The following is a 19,597-nucleotide window of genomic DNA, read 5'->3' on the forward strand; positions in this document are numbered from 1 at the left end:
CCTCATGTTCAGTCCAGCTTTGCATTGAAAGTAACTGAGAAATGTACATACATTCCATACCGTGATACTGATATGTCTTAGTAGGACACATATGCCTTGTGAAAAACGAACTTTGGTCACATTTTCTATTAGCTAATGTGTGCCTGACAGGAACAGAACGAGTTCAGCAAACGTTTATGTGAATGGTTGCCGAGTCCCAGCCAGCTACTATAGATGGTCAAGCCATATGTAGATAGGAGGAATGGAAGCGGCGATTCCGCCGGACGGAGCTCGTCAGCATGGCTGGCGAGATCATCTTCCAATGCCCGGCGGTGTTATTTTGCAGACAGGAGCGGAGGCCGGCGGCCGAGCCGAGCCCGAGAGTAGACAAGAATAACGGGACCGAAGTGGGCTTTCACTCGGACCCATGAAATACACGAATCACATGGCCCATGCAGGTAATTCCTGTTTGATGTCATTGCTTCAAATAGGCGACAAATGATCGAACACTTATGATACTACATACTCCTGGGATATTAATTACAAAAATAGTTTTGTTAAAACTCATCTAGACGTGCCATAAATATAAAAAATATGTTTCTCCTCAAAACCTAGGCTGCTAGGCAATTTTCCTCCTCTAGACTTCATATAGGCGAGCTTGTGGATTCGCCTCTTCTCTACCTACGCTCCGGCAACTGGTGTCAGGGAGGGGAATCTCGGTGCCTCCGCTCCGGTCAGTAGTTTAGGTTAGGGTTTTCTAGCCCTCGCAGACGTGGCAATCGGGTGGATGGCGGCAATTCTTCTCCGAGTTTATTTTTCGGGCTCCAATCCTCCTCGAGTTCGTTCGTCTGGAGGTAGTCGACGGAGCTCCGGCATAGATTCTTGTCTTCTTCTTGGGGCATCTGGCGAGATATGATGTCAGGTACTTCAGATCTATCCAAGGTTTCGACAGCGACAATTGCAGCTTCAGAGCGCTGGTCCCTAGGGTACGTGCACGAAGATTTCCCGACTATTATCGACAAGGTCAAGCCGGCTCCGGTAGAGGAGCAGTGACAGCGGTGCGTCGGTGGCTCATTCTGACGACAATAGTGATCATTCGGTGGTGGTCTCAAAATCTCGATGTGATCATATATACCTAAAAGAGTTATCCCATTTATTTATTTATTTATCTCAACATGCAAGCATGTCACATCGCTATACAACTAGTAATGAGAAAAGGCCAACCTCAACAAGCAACCATGCATGGGAAAAGACATACCTTCACATGCAACCATGCATGAGAACATATTTTCATTCTATTGTTTTACTTATTTCGATAAATATTTTCAACTATACATTGTAATAAGTCGTATCTATTTTGACATTTGGTTCACATGTTATTAATCAAAATATATTCACATAGCACACATTCAAATCTCATAAAAAAATTGCAACTGATTCACGCAGCAACGCGCGTGGTTATGTTGCTGTGTGGTTATTATGTTTGAGATGCTTTGTACTTTGGGTGATCATTTTTAGAAGAAAATAAAAAATATCAAAAGGATATTAGCACAGCGTCGATGGATGTTAATTAGCACCACGTTCATCGGCAAGCAATGAATCGAACAACAAAAGCCGGCTCGGTTTACAATTAAGAAGGGAGAGTTGAGTCCTACTCGGATTCAGGACAAAGTACATATATATATGCTGGCCGGTGCCTCCTGTCGGGTGGTCGATCGATCGGCAACGAGGTGAGCAACATGGCTTCACCGTTGAGCAGGATGCCGCCACTGGCGGCGGCGGCGATGGAGTGCCGACTGAGCGGACGACTGGGAACCGAGGCGCGAGATATGAGCCTCAGCCCGAGCAAAGGGTACTACAGCCGCGTGCGCCTGCACGGCGACCTGGTGGTGAGCTACTGGCTGCGCGCGGTGGGAGGCGCCGTGAGACCCACGCTCCAGCATGAGGAGGCGGCTCCACGGAGATTCGACCACAAGTTCCCGCTCCTCAATAGCCTCAACGCCAACCACCACTCGGCCTGCCGCGATGCCATGCACGAGGTGCTGCTGCGGGCGCGGACGCCGCTCGGCCTCGACGCCGGCAGCTGGGACGACTCGCTGGCCGACCACCTGGCCACGCTGACGGTGGACGCGGTCCGGCGGGAGCATGGTGCAGGCGAGCACCGTGGAGTCCCTCCGCGCTTCGACGTCGACATGGCTCTCACCATCGTAGCGGAATTCGTCTACAGCGAGCCTAAGGCGCTGCTACTTGCTTGCGACAAGGCTGCTGCGGCAACGACGACGACGGCTCCACCATGCCAGGGCCAGGCTCGAGATGCCGAGTGTCGTGTGTGCATGGAGGCTAAAGAAGACACCATGGTGAGGCTGCCGTGCTCGCACTCCTTCCACCGCGGCTGCATCCTGCCCTGCTTCCACAAGGTGGCCACATGCCCAATGTGTGGCCATGACGTGGCCAAGTACCTTGCTGCGGCCACCAACACCCCAATTGGAAAGCTCCCTGCAGGTCTATCCGGACCCTGATGGATTCATGCCGCTTGCGTGCTTGGGGTCTATTTATGCCTTAAATCTTGTAGTAGTAGAATATTTACTCTCTTTTTATATGATGATGAGAAATATGGGCAATAAATCCGATATTACTTCTTTTGGATTAGCTATAATTCTCAGTTGACAAAGAATTAAGGCGCCTGCTAGGTGTAAGCCGGCTTGTTAGATGGGAGAGAGAGGATTGGTGAAATAGTTGTTGTATTGTTTGAGCCTCATAGGCATATATACATAAGTTATAGGCCTATTAGTCTGCTCTCTTTCTTTGCGAAGATTATCATGAAGGTCCTTGCAAGAAGATTGCAACCAATGATGAAAGACCTGGTGCTTCCTTCGCAGAGTGCATTCATCAAGGGCAGAGCAATCCACGACAATTTTGTCTTTGTTAAAGGAATGGTCAGATCGCTATACCTGAAGAAAATCCCTTCTGTGATGCTGAAACTGGATATTGAAAAGGCGTTTGATAGTGTCTCATGGGAGTTCCTGATTGAGCTCCTCACCGCGAAAGGTTTTGGACAAAAGTGGAGAAACTGGATTGTTTCGATGCTTGCTTCTTCTTCCATTCGGGTTCTTGTCAATGGCGAGCTTTCTGAGAAAATTTTTCATCGCAAGGGCTTTAGGCAGGGTGACCCACTTTCACCGCTGCTTTTCGTCCTTGTCATGGAATTGCTTGATGCAATGGTGCGTACAACGGTGCAAGCTGGCATGTTGGCCCCTTTTGGCCGCTGCATACCTAACCTCAGAATCTCATTATATGCAGATGATGTGATGATGTTTGTCAGGCCAACTACCCATGAGATCACTGCGGCCAAAGCTATTCTAGATGCCTTTGACAACGCAAGCGGCCTAAGGACAAACTTTCTCAAGAGCAGCTTCTGCCACATTCGTTGTGATGACATCAATCTCCTGGAGCTTGCTGCACTCTTGCACTGCCCGATCAAGGAATTTCCCGTCACGTACTTGGGTATGCCTCTTAGCTATTCTCGCCTGCAAAGAGTGCATTACCAGTCGGTTTTTGATAAACTCCACCGCAACACTTCCCGGTGGAACAAGCTCAACTTGCCCACGGCTGGGAGGCTGGCTCTTGTCACCTCGGTGCTTTATTCACTTCCATTATTTCAGATCATGGCCATTGACCCGCCTAGTTGGGCTGTCAAGAAATTTGATAAGTGTTGTCGTGGTTTCTTGTGGGCGAACAAGGATATTGCAACTGGAGGAAAATGCTTGGTGAATTGGAAGCAGGTCTGTCTCCCAAAAAAAACTTGGTGGCCTTGGTATCCCATGTTTGAATCAAAAAAGTGTTGCGATGAGATGTAGATGGCTATGGCTCTCCTGGATGGACACTTCAAAACCTTGGATTGGCTTGTCGCTCCCTGTCGACAGATGTATTCGTTCTTTATTTGAGGCTTCGGTGGATTTCTCCATTGGAGATGGGGGCCTAACTCAGTTCTGGACCGACCCTTGGCATAATAGGGAAAGCTTCTGCACAAAATTCCCAGATTTGTTCAAGCAATGCACTCTCAAAACTATAAGTGTCAAGGCTGCTGTAATGGGTGACAAATGGATGAGACACTTCAAAGCCAACCTCTCGGCTGCCTCCATCGACCAGTTCTCGAGCCTATGGAATGTTGTGCAGCACACCCACCTCATCCCGGACCAGCCTGACTCCTTGACCTGGCGATGGACAGCTAATGGTACTTTCTCGGCTGCTTCTGCTTCTGCTGCCATGCTGTCGGCACAGATCAAGCCGCTCTTCGCCAAACTTGCCTGGAGCTCGGACGCGCCGCCAAAATGTCAATTTTTTGTGTAGCTCGCGGCTCAAGGAAAGTGTTTAACCGCTGATAACCTAGCTAAGAGAGGCTGGCCACATAATCCCACCTGCTCCTTGTGCTTGCAAGCTCCTGAAAGTGCCTCCCACCTCCTTTCAGTTTGCCCCTACACCAAGGAGATTTGGCACTTAGCAATCAGCAAGCTGGGCCTCCCCCAGAGCCTGAATATAAATGGCAATGAAGACATGATAGACTGGTGGCAACGCTCTTCTCAGGGTATGAACAAGGAGACGGCAAAGTCGTGGAGATCGGTCATATGGTGGATGCTATGGAAGGAGAGAAACGAAAGAATTTTCAGGAACACGTCTTGTACCTCTGCAAGGCTGTTCGAAAAAATTCAGTTAGAGGCCCAGGACTGGGTTGATGCTGGACGGCGACGTGTCTTGGCAATAGTAGAGAGACCTCTAGAGCCAGACTAATGTGATGTGTTGTTCTTCCCCCTTCCTTCTCTGTAATCTTGCTTTGTAACATTTTTTTTTCCGTCTATGCGCAATGAAAAGCAGTGGCTCTGCCTTTTCGTCAAAAAAAAATATATACATAAGTACAATGATCTACTTGAAGTAGAAGACAAGTCAGAACAAATCCTAGTCTATCTCGTCTTTCCTAACAGGGCCGGGCCGACAAAATCCGGGGCCATATGTGAAACTAAAAGATGAGGCCCTATCTCACTAGAAAGATAAACTATCGAGCAATTATAAAGGATGTGATATATTGCCTGACATAAAAAAATTGTAGTACTGAAACACGACATACAGAAGATGAATAAAATAAAATTGAAGTGATACGGCAGCAGATATCAATGAAGATTATGTGTCAATGTTTGGCAATTAGACGGACCGTCTTACTCACCTAGTCTCGTGTCCTATCCGGTTGAACTGCTATACTGTGATCTTTAATCGAGGAGGCACATGCAAGAATCTATCTCTCTAATGATCCCTGTGAAAAGTTAATTAGAAAATAGAAATTAAGATAATAGGAGTAGGATTAGGAGTAGAAGGCAGCAGTATTCCTCTCTAACCCTCTGAGAACCCGAGAACACGAGAGGATTTATCGATGGATGCGAAGTTGTGAACGAATGAGGATTTACTGTATTTGTAATGACAAAACTAGCGTACTACGTCTTCTCATCCTGCTCGTGGCTGTACCTTTCGCCGTGTCGCCCGTCGCGGCGTCGCCAGATCTAGAAATCTACAGTATGCGCATGCGCCGTGTCGCCCGCCCATGGATTCTAGATGCAACCGATCGAGCAGAACTGACACCGCCCTTCGGTTTCGATCAAGCAGATCAGCTTTTTTGAGGGGAGATTGAGGTATCGAGCAGATCAGCATGCCCTGGCGGCTAGCATCCAGCAATCGAGGCATCGAGCCATCAAGGCATCAAGCAGCGGCCTGGGACGCTCGAGTAGCGGCCTGGTGGACTCACGTACGGGGCAGTGGGCAGCGGCCCAACTCCATGCGCGGCCCAACGCCTACCCCAGGAATAGACATGTAAATGTTTTGGGGTCCCTCAATTTTATGGGCCCTGTGCGGGCTGCACAGTTCGCACCACTATGGGCCCGGCCCTGTTTCCTAATAATCAATATACTCAACACCCCCCGCAGTCACAACGATAGCGACGCAGATGGTGAGACTGGAGAAGAATCTGAAGGCAAGCCGACGGACAGCTCCCACAGTCGTAACGGTCAATGCATCGCGGAGTCGTGGCTGGAGTGGCAACTGACGAGGTTGCTCAAGCAAGGCGGTAGCCCTTTGTGCCGTTTGTCGAGGTAGCCGAGAGCGTGGATGATGGAGTCATGGTCGAGGTAGCTGTGTGAAAAATGTCGTGATCGATGTCGAGTCGGGATGGCCGGTGTCGAGGAAATCGCCGTGGAGCCGCGAACGCAAAGGGGTGTCGAGTTAGCATGAGCGTAGTGATGTTGGAGTAGTAGTGCGCTGGGAAGAAAATATGATTGACGACGCGTTGCGGACCCTGATGGATGAGCAATGGTACATCCACCGAATGATTTAGGAAATATTACGAGCTGATCTGAGATGAAATTGTTTGATTTGATTAGGGGGAGGATGAGGCCTACCCCGCCTGAAATTCAGGGGGGCGATGTGTAAATTTGTTGGAAGGTTTCGTAACATGTACGTAGGCCTTTCATAGGTCTAGAATTTTCGCTGATGGATTCATCCAGCTTGCGCAACAATGCTACATCAACGGGCCACTACTTAAGTTTTTACGGGGTGTTATTGATTGGATTATGGGTGAGGTTGGGCCCCGCCCCAATGAAAATGGGGAGGCGGCCGGAGGGGGGGGGAGGGGGTGCGCGCAGTGCAGGTTGCGTGCTCGCGTTGTATTTATGCCTTACGAGTATCTAAACGGACGGCGTATTTGTTCGCATTTTGTTCATTTGGGTCGGCTGCTCGTCTGGCATCCATCCAGTTTTGCATTTTGGTCGGCAGTGCACCCAACACGCCGACCCATTTTATATCCGCATCAAATTAAAAAAAGGCTCGCGGCTGATCATGCCAGCGGCCATGTCTTACTATGCCAGCACCATGTCAGCGCCGGCATACAATGCCGGCTTCAGAAAATATCACCACAGTTTATGCTAGCTCACTCGTCAGCTGGCCGGCACACATGCCAGCATACAAAAAAGAATGGGACTTGAGTTCGACCATGCCATCACGGCCCCGTGGTCATGCCAGCGCACCTGCCGGCATACAAAAAGGACGGCGCTCGCCGCCATAGATCACTCGTCGTTGAACTTGAACATGTCGGCCTGCATCTTCTCGAACCACGGCCTCTTCCTTGGCGACACGGTGTTGAGATCCACCTTCATGATCTTCACCCCAGCCATCATGCTCGCGAGAGCCACTTCTTTGGCCTTCGTCTTGGCGTTGGCGGCCTCGATCTCTACCATCTTGGCTTTCTTCTCCGCCTCGAGCTCGAACATCTTGGCTTGCTTCTCTGCGTCCATCTCAAGCCTCCTCCTTTGGATCTTTATGAAAGCGTCCATTTGCTCCGCCTTGAAACGCCGGTGCTCCTCCTCTCTTGAGTCATTCTTATTCATCATGCGCTCCACGCTTGCGACCAAGGCGTTGGATGCCGCATCCCGCTTGTCCTCCTTCTTGGAGTTGGTCTTCCCCCGCGGCTGTGCCGGCTCGCCCTACCCAACCTCCTCCACGGCTTTCTTCCCCCCACGCGACTTGAGAGCGGCATATTCCGCCTTGAACTTCTCCTCGTCCTTGATGACCCGAAAGCAATGGGAGAGGTTGAAGCACTTGCCATTGTGTTGAATCTTGAATGCCTCCAAATCTTGAAATGCCTACAAAATGTTTCCATGCAAGCGTTGGGGAACGCAGTAATTTCAAAAAAAAATCCTACGCACACGCAAGATCATGGCGATGCATAGCAACGAGAGGGGAGAGTATCGTCTGTTGGGGAACGTTGCAGAAAACAAAAAATTTCCTACGGTTTCACCAAGATCCATCTAGGAGTTCATCTAGCAACGAGTGATCGAATTGCATCTACATACCTTTGTAGATCGCGCGCGGAAGCGTTCAAGAGAACGGGGTTGATGGAGTCGTACTCGTCGTGATCCAAATCACTGATGGTCCTAGCGCCGAACGGACGGCACCTCCGCGTTCAACACACGTACGGAGCAGCGATGTCTCCTCCTTCTTGATCCAGCAAGGGGGAAGGAGAGGTTGATGGAGATCCAGCAGCACGACGGCGTGGTGGTGATGGAGCTGCAGTACTCCGGCAGGGCTTCGCCAAGCTCTATGGAGGAGGAGGATGTGTTGGAGAGGGAGAGGGAGGCGCCAGGGCTTTTGTGCGGCTGCCCTCCCTTTCCCCCACTATATATAGGGCCAAGGGAGAGGGGGGGTGCAGCCTTGGCCCTTCCTCCAAGGAAGGGTGTGGCCAGGGAGGAGTCCATCCTCCCCAAGGCACCTAGGAGGTGCCTTCCCCCTTTAGGACTCTTCCTTTCCCTTATCTCTTGGCGCATGGGCCTCTTGGGGCTGGTGCCCTTGGCCCATATAGGCCAAGGCGCACACCCCTACAGCCCATGTGGCCCCCCGGGGCAGGTGGACCCCCGGACCCCTTTCGGCACTCCCGGTACAATACCGATAATGCGCGAAACTTTTCCGGCGACCAAAACAAGACTTCCCATATATAAATCTTTACCTCCGGACCATTCCGGAACTCCTCGTGACATCCGGGATTTCATCCGGGACTCCGAACAACTTTCGGGTTACCGCATACTAATATCTCTATAACCCTAGCGTCACCGAACCTTAAGTGTGTAGACCCTACGGGTTCGGGAGACACGTAGACATGACCGAGACGACTCCCGGCCAATAACCAACAGCGGGATCTGGATACCCATGCTGGCTCCCACATGCTCCTCGATGATCTCATCGGATGAACCACGATGTCGAGGATTCAATCAATCCCGCATACAATTCCCTTCGTCAATCGGTATGTTACTTGCCCGAGATTTGATCGTCGGTATCCCAATACCTCGTTCAATCTCGTTACCGGCAAGTCACTTTACTCGTACCGTAATGCATGATCCCGTGACCAGACACTTGGTCACCTTGAGCTCATTATGATGATGCATTACCGAGTGGGCCCAGTGATACCTCTCCGTCATATGGAGTGACAAATCCCAGTCTTGATCCATGTCAACCCAACAGACACTTTCGGAGATACCCGTAGTATACCTTTATAGTCACCCAGTTACGTTGTGACGTTTGGTACACCCAAAGCACTCCTACGGTATCCGGGAGTTACACGATCTCATGGTCTAAGGAAAGGATACTTGACATTGGAAAAACTCTAGCAAACGAACTATACGATCTTATGCTATGTTTAGGATTGGGTCTTGTCCATCACATCATTCTCCTAATGATGTGATCTCGTTATCAATGACATCCAATGTCCATAGTCAGGAAACTATGACTATCTGTTGATCAACGAGCTAGTCAACTAGAGGCTTACTAGGGACATGTTGGTGTCTAAGTATTCACACATGTATTACGATTTCCGGATAACACAATTATAGCATGAATAAAAGACAATTAACATGAACAAGGAAATATAATAATAATCCTTTTATTATTGCCTCTAGGGCATATTTCCAACAGTCTCCCACTTGCATTAGAGTCAATAATCTAGTTACATTGTGATGAATCGAACACCCATGGAATTCTGGTGTTGATCATGTTTTGCTCTAGGGAGAGGTTTAGTCAACGGATCTGCTACATTTAGGTCCGTATGTACTTTACAAATATCTATGTCTCCATCTTGAACATTTTCACGAATGGAGTTGAAGCGACGCTTGATGTGCCTTGTCTTCTTGTGAAACCTGGGCTCCTTGGCAAGAGCAATAGCTCCAGTGTTGTCACAGAAGAGCTTGATCGGCCCCGACGAATTGGGTATGACTCCTAGGTCGATGATGAACTCCTTCACCCAAATTGCTTCATGCGCTGCCTCCGAGGCTGCCATGTACTCCGCTTCACATGTAGATCCCGCCACGACGCTCTGCTTGCAACTGCACCAGCTTACTGCCCCACCATTCAAAATATACACGTATCCGGTTTGTGACTTAGAGTCATCCAGATCTGTGTCGAAGCTAGCGTCGACGTAACCTTTTACGACGACCTCTTCGTCACCTCCATAAACGAGAAACATTTCCTTAGTCCTTTTCAGGTACTTCAGGATATTCTTGACCGCTGTCCAGTGTTCCTTGCCGGGATTACTTTGGTACCTTCCTACCAAACTCACGGCAAGGTTTACATCAGGTCTGGTACACAGCATGGCATACATAATAGAACCTATGGCTGAGGCATAGGGGATGACACTCATCTCTTCTATATCTTCTGCCGTGGTCGGACATTGAGCTGAGCTCAATTTCACACCTTGCAACACAGGCAAGAACCCCTTCTTAGACTGATCCATATTGAACTTCTTCAATATCTTATCAAGGTATGTGCTTTGTGAAAGACCTATGAGGCGTCTTGATCTATCTCTGTAGATCTTGATGCCTAATATATAAGCAGCTTCTCCAAGGTCCTTCATTGAAAAACTCTTATTCAAGTAGGCCTTAATGCTGTCCAAAAGCTCTATATCATTTCCCATCAAAAGTATGTCATCTACATATAATATGAGAAATGCTACAGAGCTCCCACTCACTTTCTTGTAAACACAAACTTCTCCATAAGTCTGCGTAAACCCAAACGCTTTGATCATCTCATCAAAGCGAATGTTCCAACTCTGAGATGCTTGCACCAGCCCATAAATCGAGCGTTGGAGTTTGCACACCTTGTCAGCATTCCTAGGATCGACAAAACCTTCCGGCTACATCATATACAATTCTTCCTTAAGGAAACCATTAAGGAATGCCGTTTTGACGTCCATTTGCCATATCTCATAATCATAGAATGCGGCAATTGCTAACATGATTCGGACGGACTTTAGCTTCGCTACGGTGAGAAAGTCTCATCGTAGTCAACCCCTTGAACTTGTCGATAACCCTTAGCGACAAGCCGAGCTTTATAGATGGTCACATTACCATCCGCGTCTGTCTTCTTCTTAAAGATCCATTTATTTTCTATGGTTCGCCGCTCAACAGGCAAGTCAGTCAAAGTCCATACTTCGTTTTCATACATGGATCCTATCTCGGATTTCATGGCTTCTAACCATTTGTCGGAATCCGGGCCCGCCATCGCTTCTTCATAGTTCGAAGGTTCACCGTTGTCTAACAACATGATTTCCAAGACAGGGTTGTCGTACCACTCTGGTGCGGAACGTGTCCTTGTGGACCTGCGAAGTTCAGTAGCAACTTGATCTGAAGTTTCATGATCATCATTAACTTCCTCTCTAGTCGGTGCAGGCACCTCAGGAACATTTTCTTGAGTTGCGCCATTTTCCGGTTCAAGAGGTGATACTTCATCAAGTTCTACTTTCCTCCCACTTACTTCTTTCGAGAGAAACTCTTTCTCTAGAAAGTATCCATTCTTGGCAACAAAGATCTTGCCTTCGGATCTGAGGTAGAAGGTATACCCAATAGTTTATTTAGGGTATCCTATGAAGACGCATTTTTCCGACTTGGGTTCGAGCTTTTCAGGTTGAAGTTTCTTGACATAAGCATCGCATCCCCAAACTTTTAGAAACGACAGCTTAGGTTTCTTCCCAAACCATAATTCATACGGTGTCGTCTCAATGGATTTCGACGGAGCCCTATTTAAAGTGAATGCGGCAGTCTCTAAAGCATAGCCCCAAAAAGATAGCGGTAAATCGGTAAGAGACATCATAGATCGCACCATATCTAATAGAGTGCGATTACGATGTTCGGACACACCATTACGCTGAGGTGTTCCAGGCGGCGTGAGTTGTGAAACTATTCCACATTTTCTTAAGTGTGTGTCAAACTCGTGACTCAAGTATTCTCCTCCACGATCTGATCGCAGGAACTTGATTTTCCTGTCACGTTGATTCTCAACCTCACTCTAAAATTCCTTGAACTTTTCAAAGGTCTCAGACTTGTGTTTCATTAAGTAGACATACCCATATCTACTCAAGTCATCAGTGAGGGTGAGAACATAACGGTAGCCACCGCGAGCCTCAACACTCATTGGACCGCACACATCAGTATGTATGATTTCCAATAAGTTGGTTGCTCACTCCATTGTTCCTGAGAACGGAGCCTTGGTCATTTTACCCATGAGGCATGGTTCGCACGTGTCAAATGATTCGTAATCAAGAGACTCTAAAAGTCCATCAGCATGGAGCTTCTTCATGCGTTTGACACCTATGTGACCAAGGCGGCAGTGCCACAAGTATGTGGGACTATCATTATCAATCTTACATCTTTTGGTACTCACACTATGAACATGTGTAGCATTACGCTCGAGATTCATTAAGAATAAACCATTCACCATCGGAGCATGACCATAAAACATATCTCTCATATAAATAGAACAACCATTATTCTTGAATTTAAATGAGTAGCCATCTCGAATTAAACGAGATCCTGATACAATGTTCATGCTCAAAGCTAGCACTAAATAACAATTATTAAGGTTTAAAACTAATCCCGAAGGTAAATTTAGAGGTAGTGTGCCGACGGCGATCACATTGACCTTGGAACCATTCCCGACGCGCATCGTCACCTCGTCCTTCGCCAGTCTCCGCTTATTCCGCAGCTCCTGTTTTGAGTTACAAATGTGAGCAACCGCACCGGTATCAAATACCCAGGAGCTACTAGGAGTACTGGTAAGGTACACATCAATTACATGTATATCACATATACCTTTCGTTTTGCCGGCCTTCTTGTCCGCTAAGTATTTGGGGCAGTTCCGCTTCCAGTGACCACTTTCCTTGCAATAAAAGCACTCAGTCTCGGGCTTGGGTCCATTCTTTGGCTTCTTCCCGGCAGCTTGCTTGCCTGGTGCGGCAACTCCCTTGCCGTCCTTCTTGAAAGCTTTCTTACCCTTGCCCTTCTTGAACTTAGTGGTTTTATTCACCATCAACACTTGATGTTCCTTTTTGACTTCTACCTCTGCTGATTTCAGCATTGCAAATACTTCAGGAATGGTCTTTTCCATCCCCTGCATATTGAAGTTCATCACAAAGCACTTGTAGCTCGGTGGAAGCGACTGAAGGATTCTGTCAATGACCGCGTCATCTGGGAGATTAACTCCCAGCTGAGTCAAGCGGTTATGCAACCCAAACATTTGCATGTGTAAATCTGTCTTACACCCGTTGTATGTGAACGTTGGAATCTAACACCCGATCATCACGTGGTGCTTCGAGACTACGAACTGTCGCAACGGTGCACAGTTAGGGGGAACACATTCTTGAAATTATTATGAGGTATCATCTTAGTTACTACCGTCATTCTAAGTAAACAAGATGCAAAAACATGATAAACATCACATGCAATCAAATAATAGTAGTGACATGATATGGCCAATATCACATAGCTCCTTTGATCTCCATCTTGGGGCTCCATGATCATCTCGTCACCGGCATGACACCATGATCTCCATCATCATGATCTCCATCATCGTGTCTCCATGAAGTTGCTCGCCAACTATTACTTCTACTACTATGGCTAACACATTTAGCAATAAAGTAAAGTAATTTACATGGCGTTTCTCAATGACACGCAGGTCATACAAAAAATAAAGACAACTCCTATGGCTCCTGCCGGTTGTCATACTCATCGACATGCAAGTCGTGATTCCTATTACAATAGCATGAACATCTCATACATCACATATATATCATTCATCATTCATCACAACTTTGGTCATATCATATCACAAAGCACTTGCTGCAAAAACAAGTTAGACGTCCTCTAATTGTTGTTGCAAGTTTTACGTGGCTGAAATAGGGTTCTAGCAAGAACGTTTTCTTACCTACGTGAAAGCCACAACGTGATTTGTCAACTTCTATTTACCCTTCATAAGGACCATTTTCATCGAATCCGCTCCAACTAAAGTGGGAGAGATAGACACCCGCCAGCCACCTTATGCAACTTGTGCATGTTAGTCGGTGGAACCGGTCTCACGTAAGCGTACGTGTAAGGTTGGTCTGGGCCGCTTCATCCCACAATACCGCTGAAGCAAGATAAGACTAGTAGCGGCAAGAAAGTTGACAACATCTACGCCCACAACAAATTGTGTTCTACTCGTGCAAAAAGAACTACGCATAGACCTAGCTCATGATGCCACTGTTGGGGAACGTTGCAGAAAACAAAAAATTTCCTACGGTTTCACCAAGATCCATCTAGGAGTTCATCTAGCAACGAGTGATCGGATTGCATCTACATACCTTTGTAGATCACGCGCGGAAGCGTTCAAGAGAACGGGGTTGATGGAGTCGTACTCGTCGTGATCCAAATCACCGATGGTCCTAGCGCCGAACGGACGGCACCTCCGCGTTCAACACACGTATGGAGCAGCGACGTCTCCTCCTTCTTGATCCAGCAAGGGGGAAGGAGAGGTTGATGGAGATCCAGCAGCACGACGGCGTGGTGGTGATGGAGCTGCAGTACTCCGGCAGGGCTTCGCCAAGCTCTATGGAGGAGGAGGATGTGTTGGAGAGGGAGAGGGAGGCGCCAGGGCTTTTGTGCGGCTACCCTCCCTTTCCCCCACTATATATAGGTCCAAGGGAGAGGGGGGGCGCAGCCTTGGCCCTTCCTCCAAGGAAGGGTGCGGCCAGGGAGGAGTCCATCCTCCCCAAGGCACCTAGGAGGTGCCTTCCCCCTTTAGGACTCTTCCTTTCCCTTATCTCTTGGCGCATGGGCCTCTTGGGGCTGGTGCCCTTGGCCCATATAGGCCAAGGCGCACACCCCTACAGCCCATGTGGCCCCCCGGGGCAGGTGGACCCCCTTGGTGGACCCCCGGACCCCTTTCAGCACTCCCGATACAATACCGATAATGCGCGTAACTTTTCCGGCGACCAAAACAAGACTTCCCATATATAAATCTTTACCTCCGGACCATTCCGGAACTCCTCGTGACGTCCGGGATCTCATCCGGGACTCCGAACAACTTTCGGGTTACCGCATACTAATATCTCTATAACCCTAGCGTCACCGAACCTTAAGTGTGTAGACCCTACGGGTCCGGGAGACACGTAGACATGACCGAGATGACTCTCCGGCCAATAACCAACAGCGGGATCTGGATACCCATGCTGGCTCCCACATGCTCCTCGATGATCTCATCTGATGAACCACGATGTCGAGGATTCAATCAATCCCGCATACAATTCCCTTCGTCAATCGGTATGTTACTTGCCCGAGATTCGATCGTCGGTATCCCAATACCTCGTTCAATCTCGTTACCGACAAGTCACTTTACTCGTACCGTAATGCATGATCCCGTGACCAGACACTTGGTCACCTTGAGCTCATTATGATGATGCATTACCGAGTGGGCCCAGTGATACCTCTCCGTCATATGGAGTGACAAATCCCAGTCTTGATCCATGTCAACCCAACAGACACTTTCGGAGATACCCGTAGTATACCTTTATAGTCACCCAGTTACGTTGTGACGTTTGGTACACCCAAAGCACTCCTACGGTATCCGGGAGTTACACGATCTCATGGTCTAAGGAAAGGATACTTGACATTGGAAAAACTCTAGCAAACGAACTATACGATCTTATGCTATGTTTAGGATTGGGTCTTGTCCATCACATCATTCTCCTAATGATGTGATCTCGTTATCAATGACATCCAATGTCCATAGTCAGGAAACTATGACTATCTGTTGATCAACGAGCTAGTCAACTAGAGGCTTACTAGGGACATGTTGGTGTCTAAGTATTCACACATGTATTACGATTTCCGGATAACACAATTATAGCATGAACAAAAGACAATTATCATGAACAAGGAAATATAATAATAATCCTTTTATTATTGCCTCTAGGGCATATTTCCAACATCGTCTACGTACCCTCGTAGACCGTAAGCGGAAGCGTTAGGATAACGCGATTGATGTAGTCGTACGTCTTCACGATCGACCGATCTACCACCGAAGGTACGGCACCTCCGCGATCTGCACACGTTCGGCTCGGTGACGTCCCGCGAACTCACGATCCAGTAGAGCTTCGAGGGAGAGTTTGGTCAGCACGACGGCGTGATGACGGTGATGATGATGCTATCGGAATAGGGCTTCGTCTAAGCACCGCTACGATATTACCGAGGTGGATTATGGTGAAGGAGGGGGACACCGCACACGGCTAAAAGATCAATGTTTTCTTGCAAGGCTTATTGTGATGTACATTACCGAGTGGGCCCAGAGATACCTCTCCGACAATCGGAGTGACAAATCCTAATCTTAATCCATACCAACTCAACAAACACCATAGGAGACACCTGTAGAGCACCTTTATAATCACCTAGTTACGTTGTGATGTTTGGTAGCACACAAATTGTTCCTCAGGTATTCAGGAGTTCCATGATCTCATAGTCATAGGAACATGTATAGTTATGGAGAAAGCAATAGCAACAAACTAAACGATCATCGTGCTAAGCTAATGGGTGGGTCAAGTCAATCACATCATTCTCTAATGATGTGATCCTGTTAATCAAATGACAACTCATGTCTATGGTCAGGAAACATAACCATCATTGATTCAACGAGCTAGTCAAGTAGAGGCAAACTAGTGACACTCTGTTTGTCTATGTATTCACACATGTACTAAGTTTCTAGTTAATACAATTCTAGCATGAATAATAAACATTTATCATGATATAAAGAAATACAAATAACAACTTTATTATTGCCTCTAGGGCATATTTCCTTCAGCAAGCATGTTGGAAATATGCCCTAGAGGCAATAATAAATTAGTTATTATTATATTTCCTTGTTCATGATAATCGTTTATTATCCATGCTATAATTGTATTGATAGGAAACTCAGATACATGTGTGGATACATAGACAACACCATGTCCCTAGTGAGCCTCTAGTTGACTAGCTCGTTGATCAATAGATGGTTATGGTTTCCTAACCATGGACATTTGGATGTCGTTGATAACGGGATCACATCATTAGGAGAATGATGTGATGGACAAGACCCAATCCTAAGCCTAGCACAAAGATCGTGTAGTTCGTATGCTAAAGCTTTTCTAATGTCAAGTATCATTTCCTTAGACCATGAGATTGTGCAACTCCCGGATACCGTAGGAGTGCTTTGGGTGTATCAAACGTCACAACGTAACTGGGTGACTATAAAGGTGCATTACAGGTATCTCCGAAAGTATCTGTTGGGTTGGCACGAATCGAGACTGGGATTTGTCACTCCGTGTAAACGGAGAGGTATCTCTGGGCCCACTCGGTAGGACATCATCATATGCGCAATGTGACCAAGGAGTTGATCACGGGATGATGTGTTACGGAACGAGTAAAGAGACTTGCCGGTAACGAGATTGAACTAGGTATTGGATACCGACGATCGAATCTCGGGCAAGTAACATACCGCTAGACAAAGGGAATTGTATACGGGATTGATTAAGTCCTTGACATCATGGTTCATCCAATGAGATCATCGTGGAACATGTGGGAGCCATCATGGGTATCCAGATCCCGCTGTTGGTTATTGACCGGAGAGTCATCTCGGTCATGTCTGCATGTCTCCCGAACCCGTAGGGTCTACACACTTAAGGTTCGGTGACGCTAGGGTTGTAGAGATATTAGTATGCGGTAACCCGAATGTTGTTCGGAGTCCCGGATGAGATCCCGGACGTCACGAGGAGTTCCGGAATGGTCCAGAGGTAAAGAATTATATATAGGAAGTGCTATTTCGGCCATCGGGACAAGTTTCGGGGTCACCGGTATTGTACCGGGACCACCGGAAGGGTCCTGGGGGTCCACCGGGTGGGGCCACCTGCCCCGGGGGGCCACATGGGCTGTAGGGGGTGTGCCTTGGCCTATATGGGCCAAGGGCACCAGCCCCAAGAGGCCCATGCGCCAAGAGATGGGAAAAAGGGGAGAGTCCTAAAAGGGGAAGGCACCTCCGGGGTGCCTTGGGGAGGATGGACTCCTCCCCACCCCTAGCCGCACCCTTCCTTGGAGGAAGGGGCAAGGGCTGCGCCTCCCCCTCTCCCTTGGCCCTATATATAGTGGGGAAAAAGGAGGAGCAAACCAATCTAAGGCCTGGCGCCTCCCTTCCCCTCCCGTGACACATCTTCCTCCTCCCGCAGCGCTTCGCGAAGCCCTGTTGGAATCCCGCTACTTCCACCACGCCGTCGTGCTGCTGGATCTCCATCAACCTCTCCCTCCTCCTTGCTGGATCAAGGCATGGGAGACGTCTCCCTTCCGTACGTGTGTTGAACGCGGAGGTGCCGCCCGTTCGGCACTAGGATCATCGGTGATTCGAATCACGACGAGTACGACTCCATCAACCCCGTTCTCTTGAACGCTTCCGCGCGCAATCTACAAGGGTATGTAGATCCAATCCTCCCTCGTTGCTAGATGACTCCATAGATTGATCTTGGTGACACGTAGGAAAATTTTGAATTTATGCTACGTTCCCCAACAGTGGCATCATGAGCTAGGTCTATTGCGTAGATTCTATGCACGAGTAGAACACAAAGTAGTTGTGGGTGTTGATTTTGTTCAATATGCTTGCCGTTACTAGTCTTATCTTGATTCGGCGGCATCGTGGGATGAAGCAGCCCGGACCAACCTTACACGTACTCTTACGTGAGACCGGTTCCACCGACAAACATGCACTAGTTGCATAAGGTGGCTAGCGGGTGTCTGTCTCTCCTACTTTAGTCGGATCGGATTCGATGAAAAGGGTCCTTATGAAGGGTAAATAGCAATTGGCATATCACGTTGTGGTTTTGCGTAGGTAAGAAACGTTCTTGCTAGAAACCCATAGCAGCCACGTAAAACATGCAAACAACAATTAGAGGACGTCTAACTTGTTTTTGCAGGGTTATCTATGTGATGTGATATGGCCAAAAGGATGTGATGAATGATATATGTAATGTATGAGATTGATCATGTTCTTGTAATAGATGATCATGGAGCCCCAAGATGGAGATCAAAGGAGCTACATGATATTGGCCATATCATGTCACTATTTGATTGCATGTGATGTTTATCATGTTTATACATCTTATTTGCTTAGAACGACGGTAGTAAATAAGATGATCCCTCATAATAATTTCAAGAAAGTGTTCCCCCTAACTGTGCACCGTTGCTACAGTTCGTCGTTTCGAAGCACCACGTGATGATCGGGTGTGATAGATCCTTACGTTCACATACAACGGGTGTAAGACAGATTTACACACGCAATACACTTAGGTTGACTTGACGAGCCTAGCATGTGCATAGACATGGCCTCGGAACACAGAAGACCGAAAGGTCGAGCATGAGTCGTATAGAAGATACGATCAACATGAAGATGTTCACCGACGTTGACTAGTCCGTGTCACGTGATGATCGGACACGGCCTAGTTGACTCGGATCATGTAATCGCTTAGATGACTAGAGGGATGTCTATCTGAGTGGGAGTTCATACGATGAACTTAATTATCCTGAACATAGTCAAAAAGGATTTTGCAAATTATGTCGTATCTCACGCTTTAGTTCTACTGTTTAGTTATGTTCCTAGAGAAAAATTAGTTGAAAATTGATAGTAGCAATTATGCGGACTAGGTCCGTAAACTGAGGATTGTCCTCATTGCTTCATAGAAGGCTTATGTCCTTAATGCACCACTCAGTGTGCT

At 47.8% G+C, this 19,597-nt stretch overlaps 1 protein-coding gene across 1 annotated transcript; it reads left to right on the forward strand.

Annotated features, from left to right (window-relative positions):
• Positions 1-1,558: 1,558 nt before the first annotated feature.
• Positions 1,559-2,564, forward strand: LOC147977361 (uncharacterized). Its single transcript, XM_087519971.1, has one exon. It carries the CDS (start codon positions 1,719-1,721, stop codon positions 2,496-2,498), a length of 780 nt encoding a protein of 259 aa, XP_087376097.1. The 5' UTR covers positions 1,559-1,718; the 3' UTR covers positions 2,499-2,564.
• The last annotated feature ends 17,033 nt before the right edge of the window (positions 2,565-19,597 follow it).

This window comes from Triticum urartu, chromosome 4A (assembly GCF_056163025.1).
Source record: "Triticum urartu cultivar PI428250 chromosome 4A, HENAU_Tu73, whole genome shotgun sequence".
Taxonomy (NCBI): domain Eukaryota; kingdom Viridiplantae; phylum Streptophyta; class Magnoliopsida; order Poales; family Poaceae; genus Triticum; species Triticum urartu.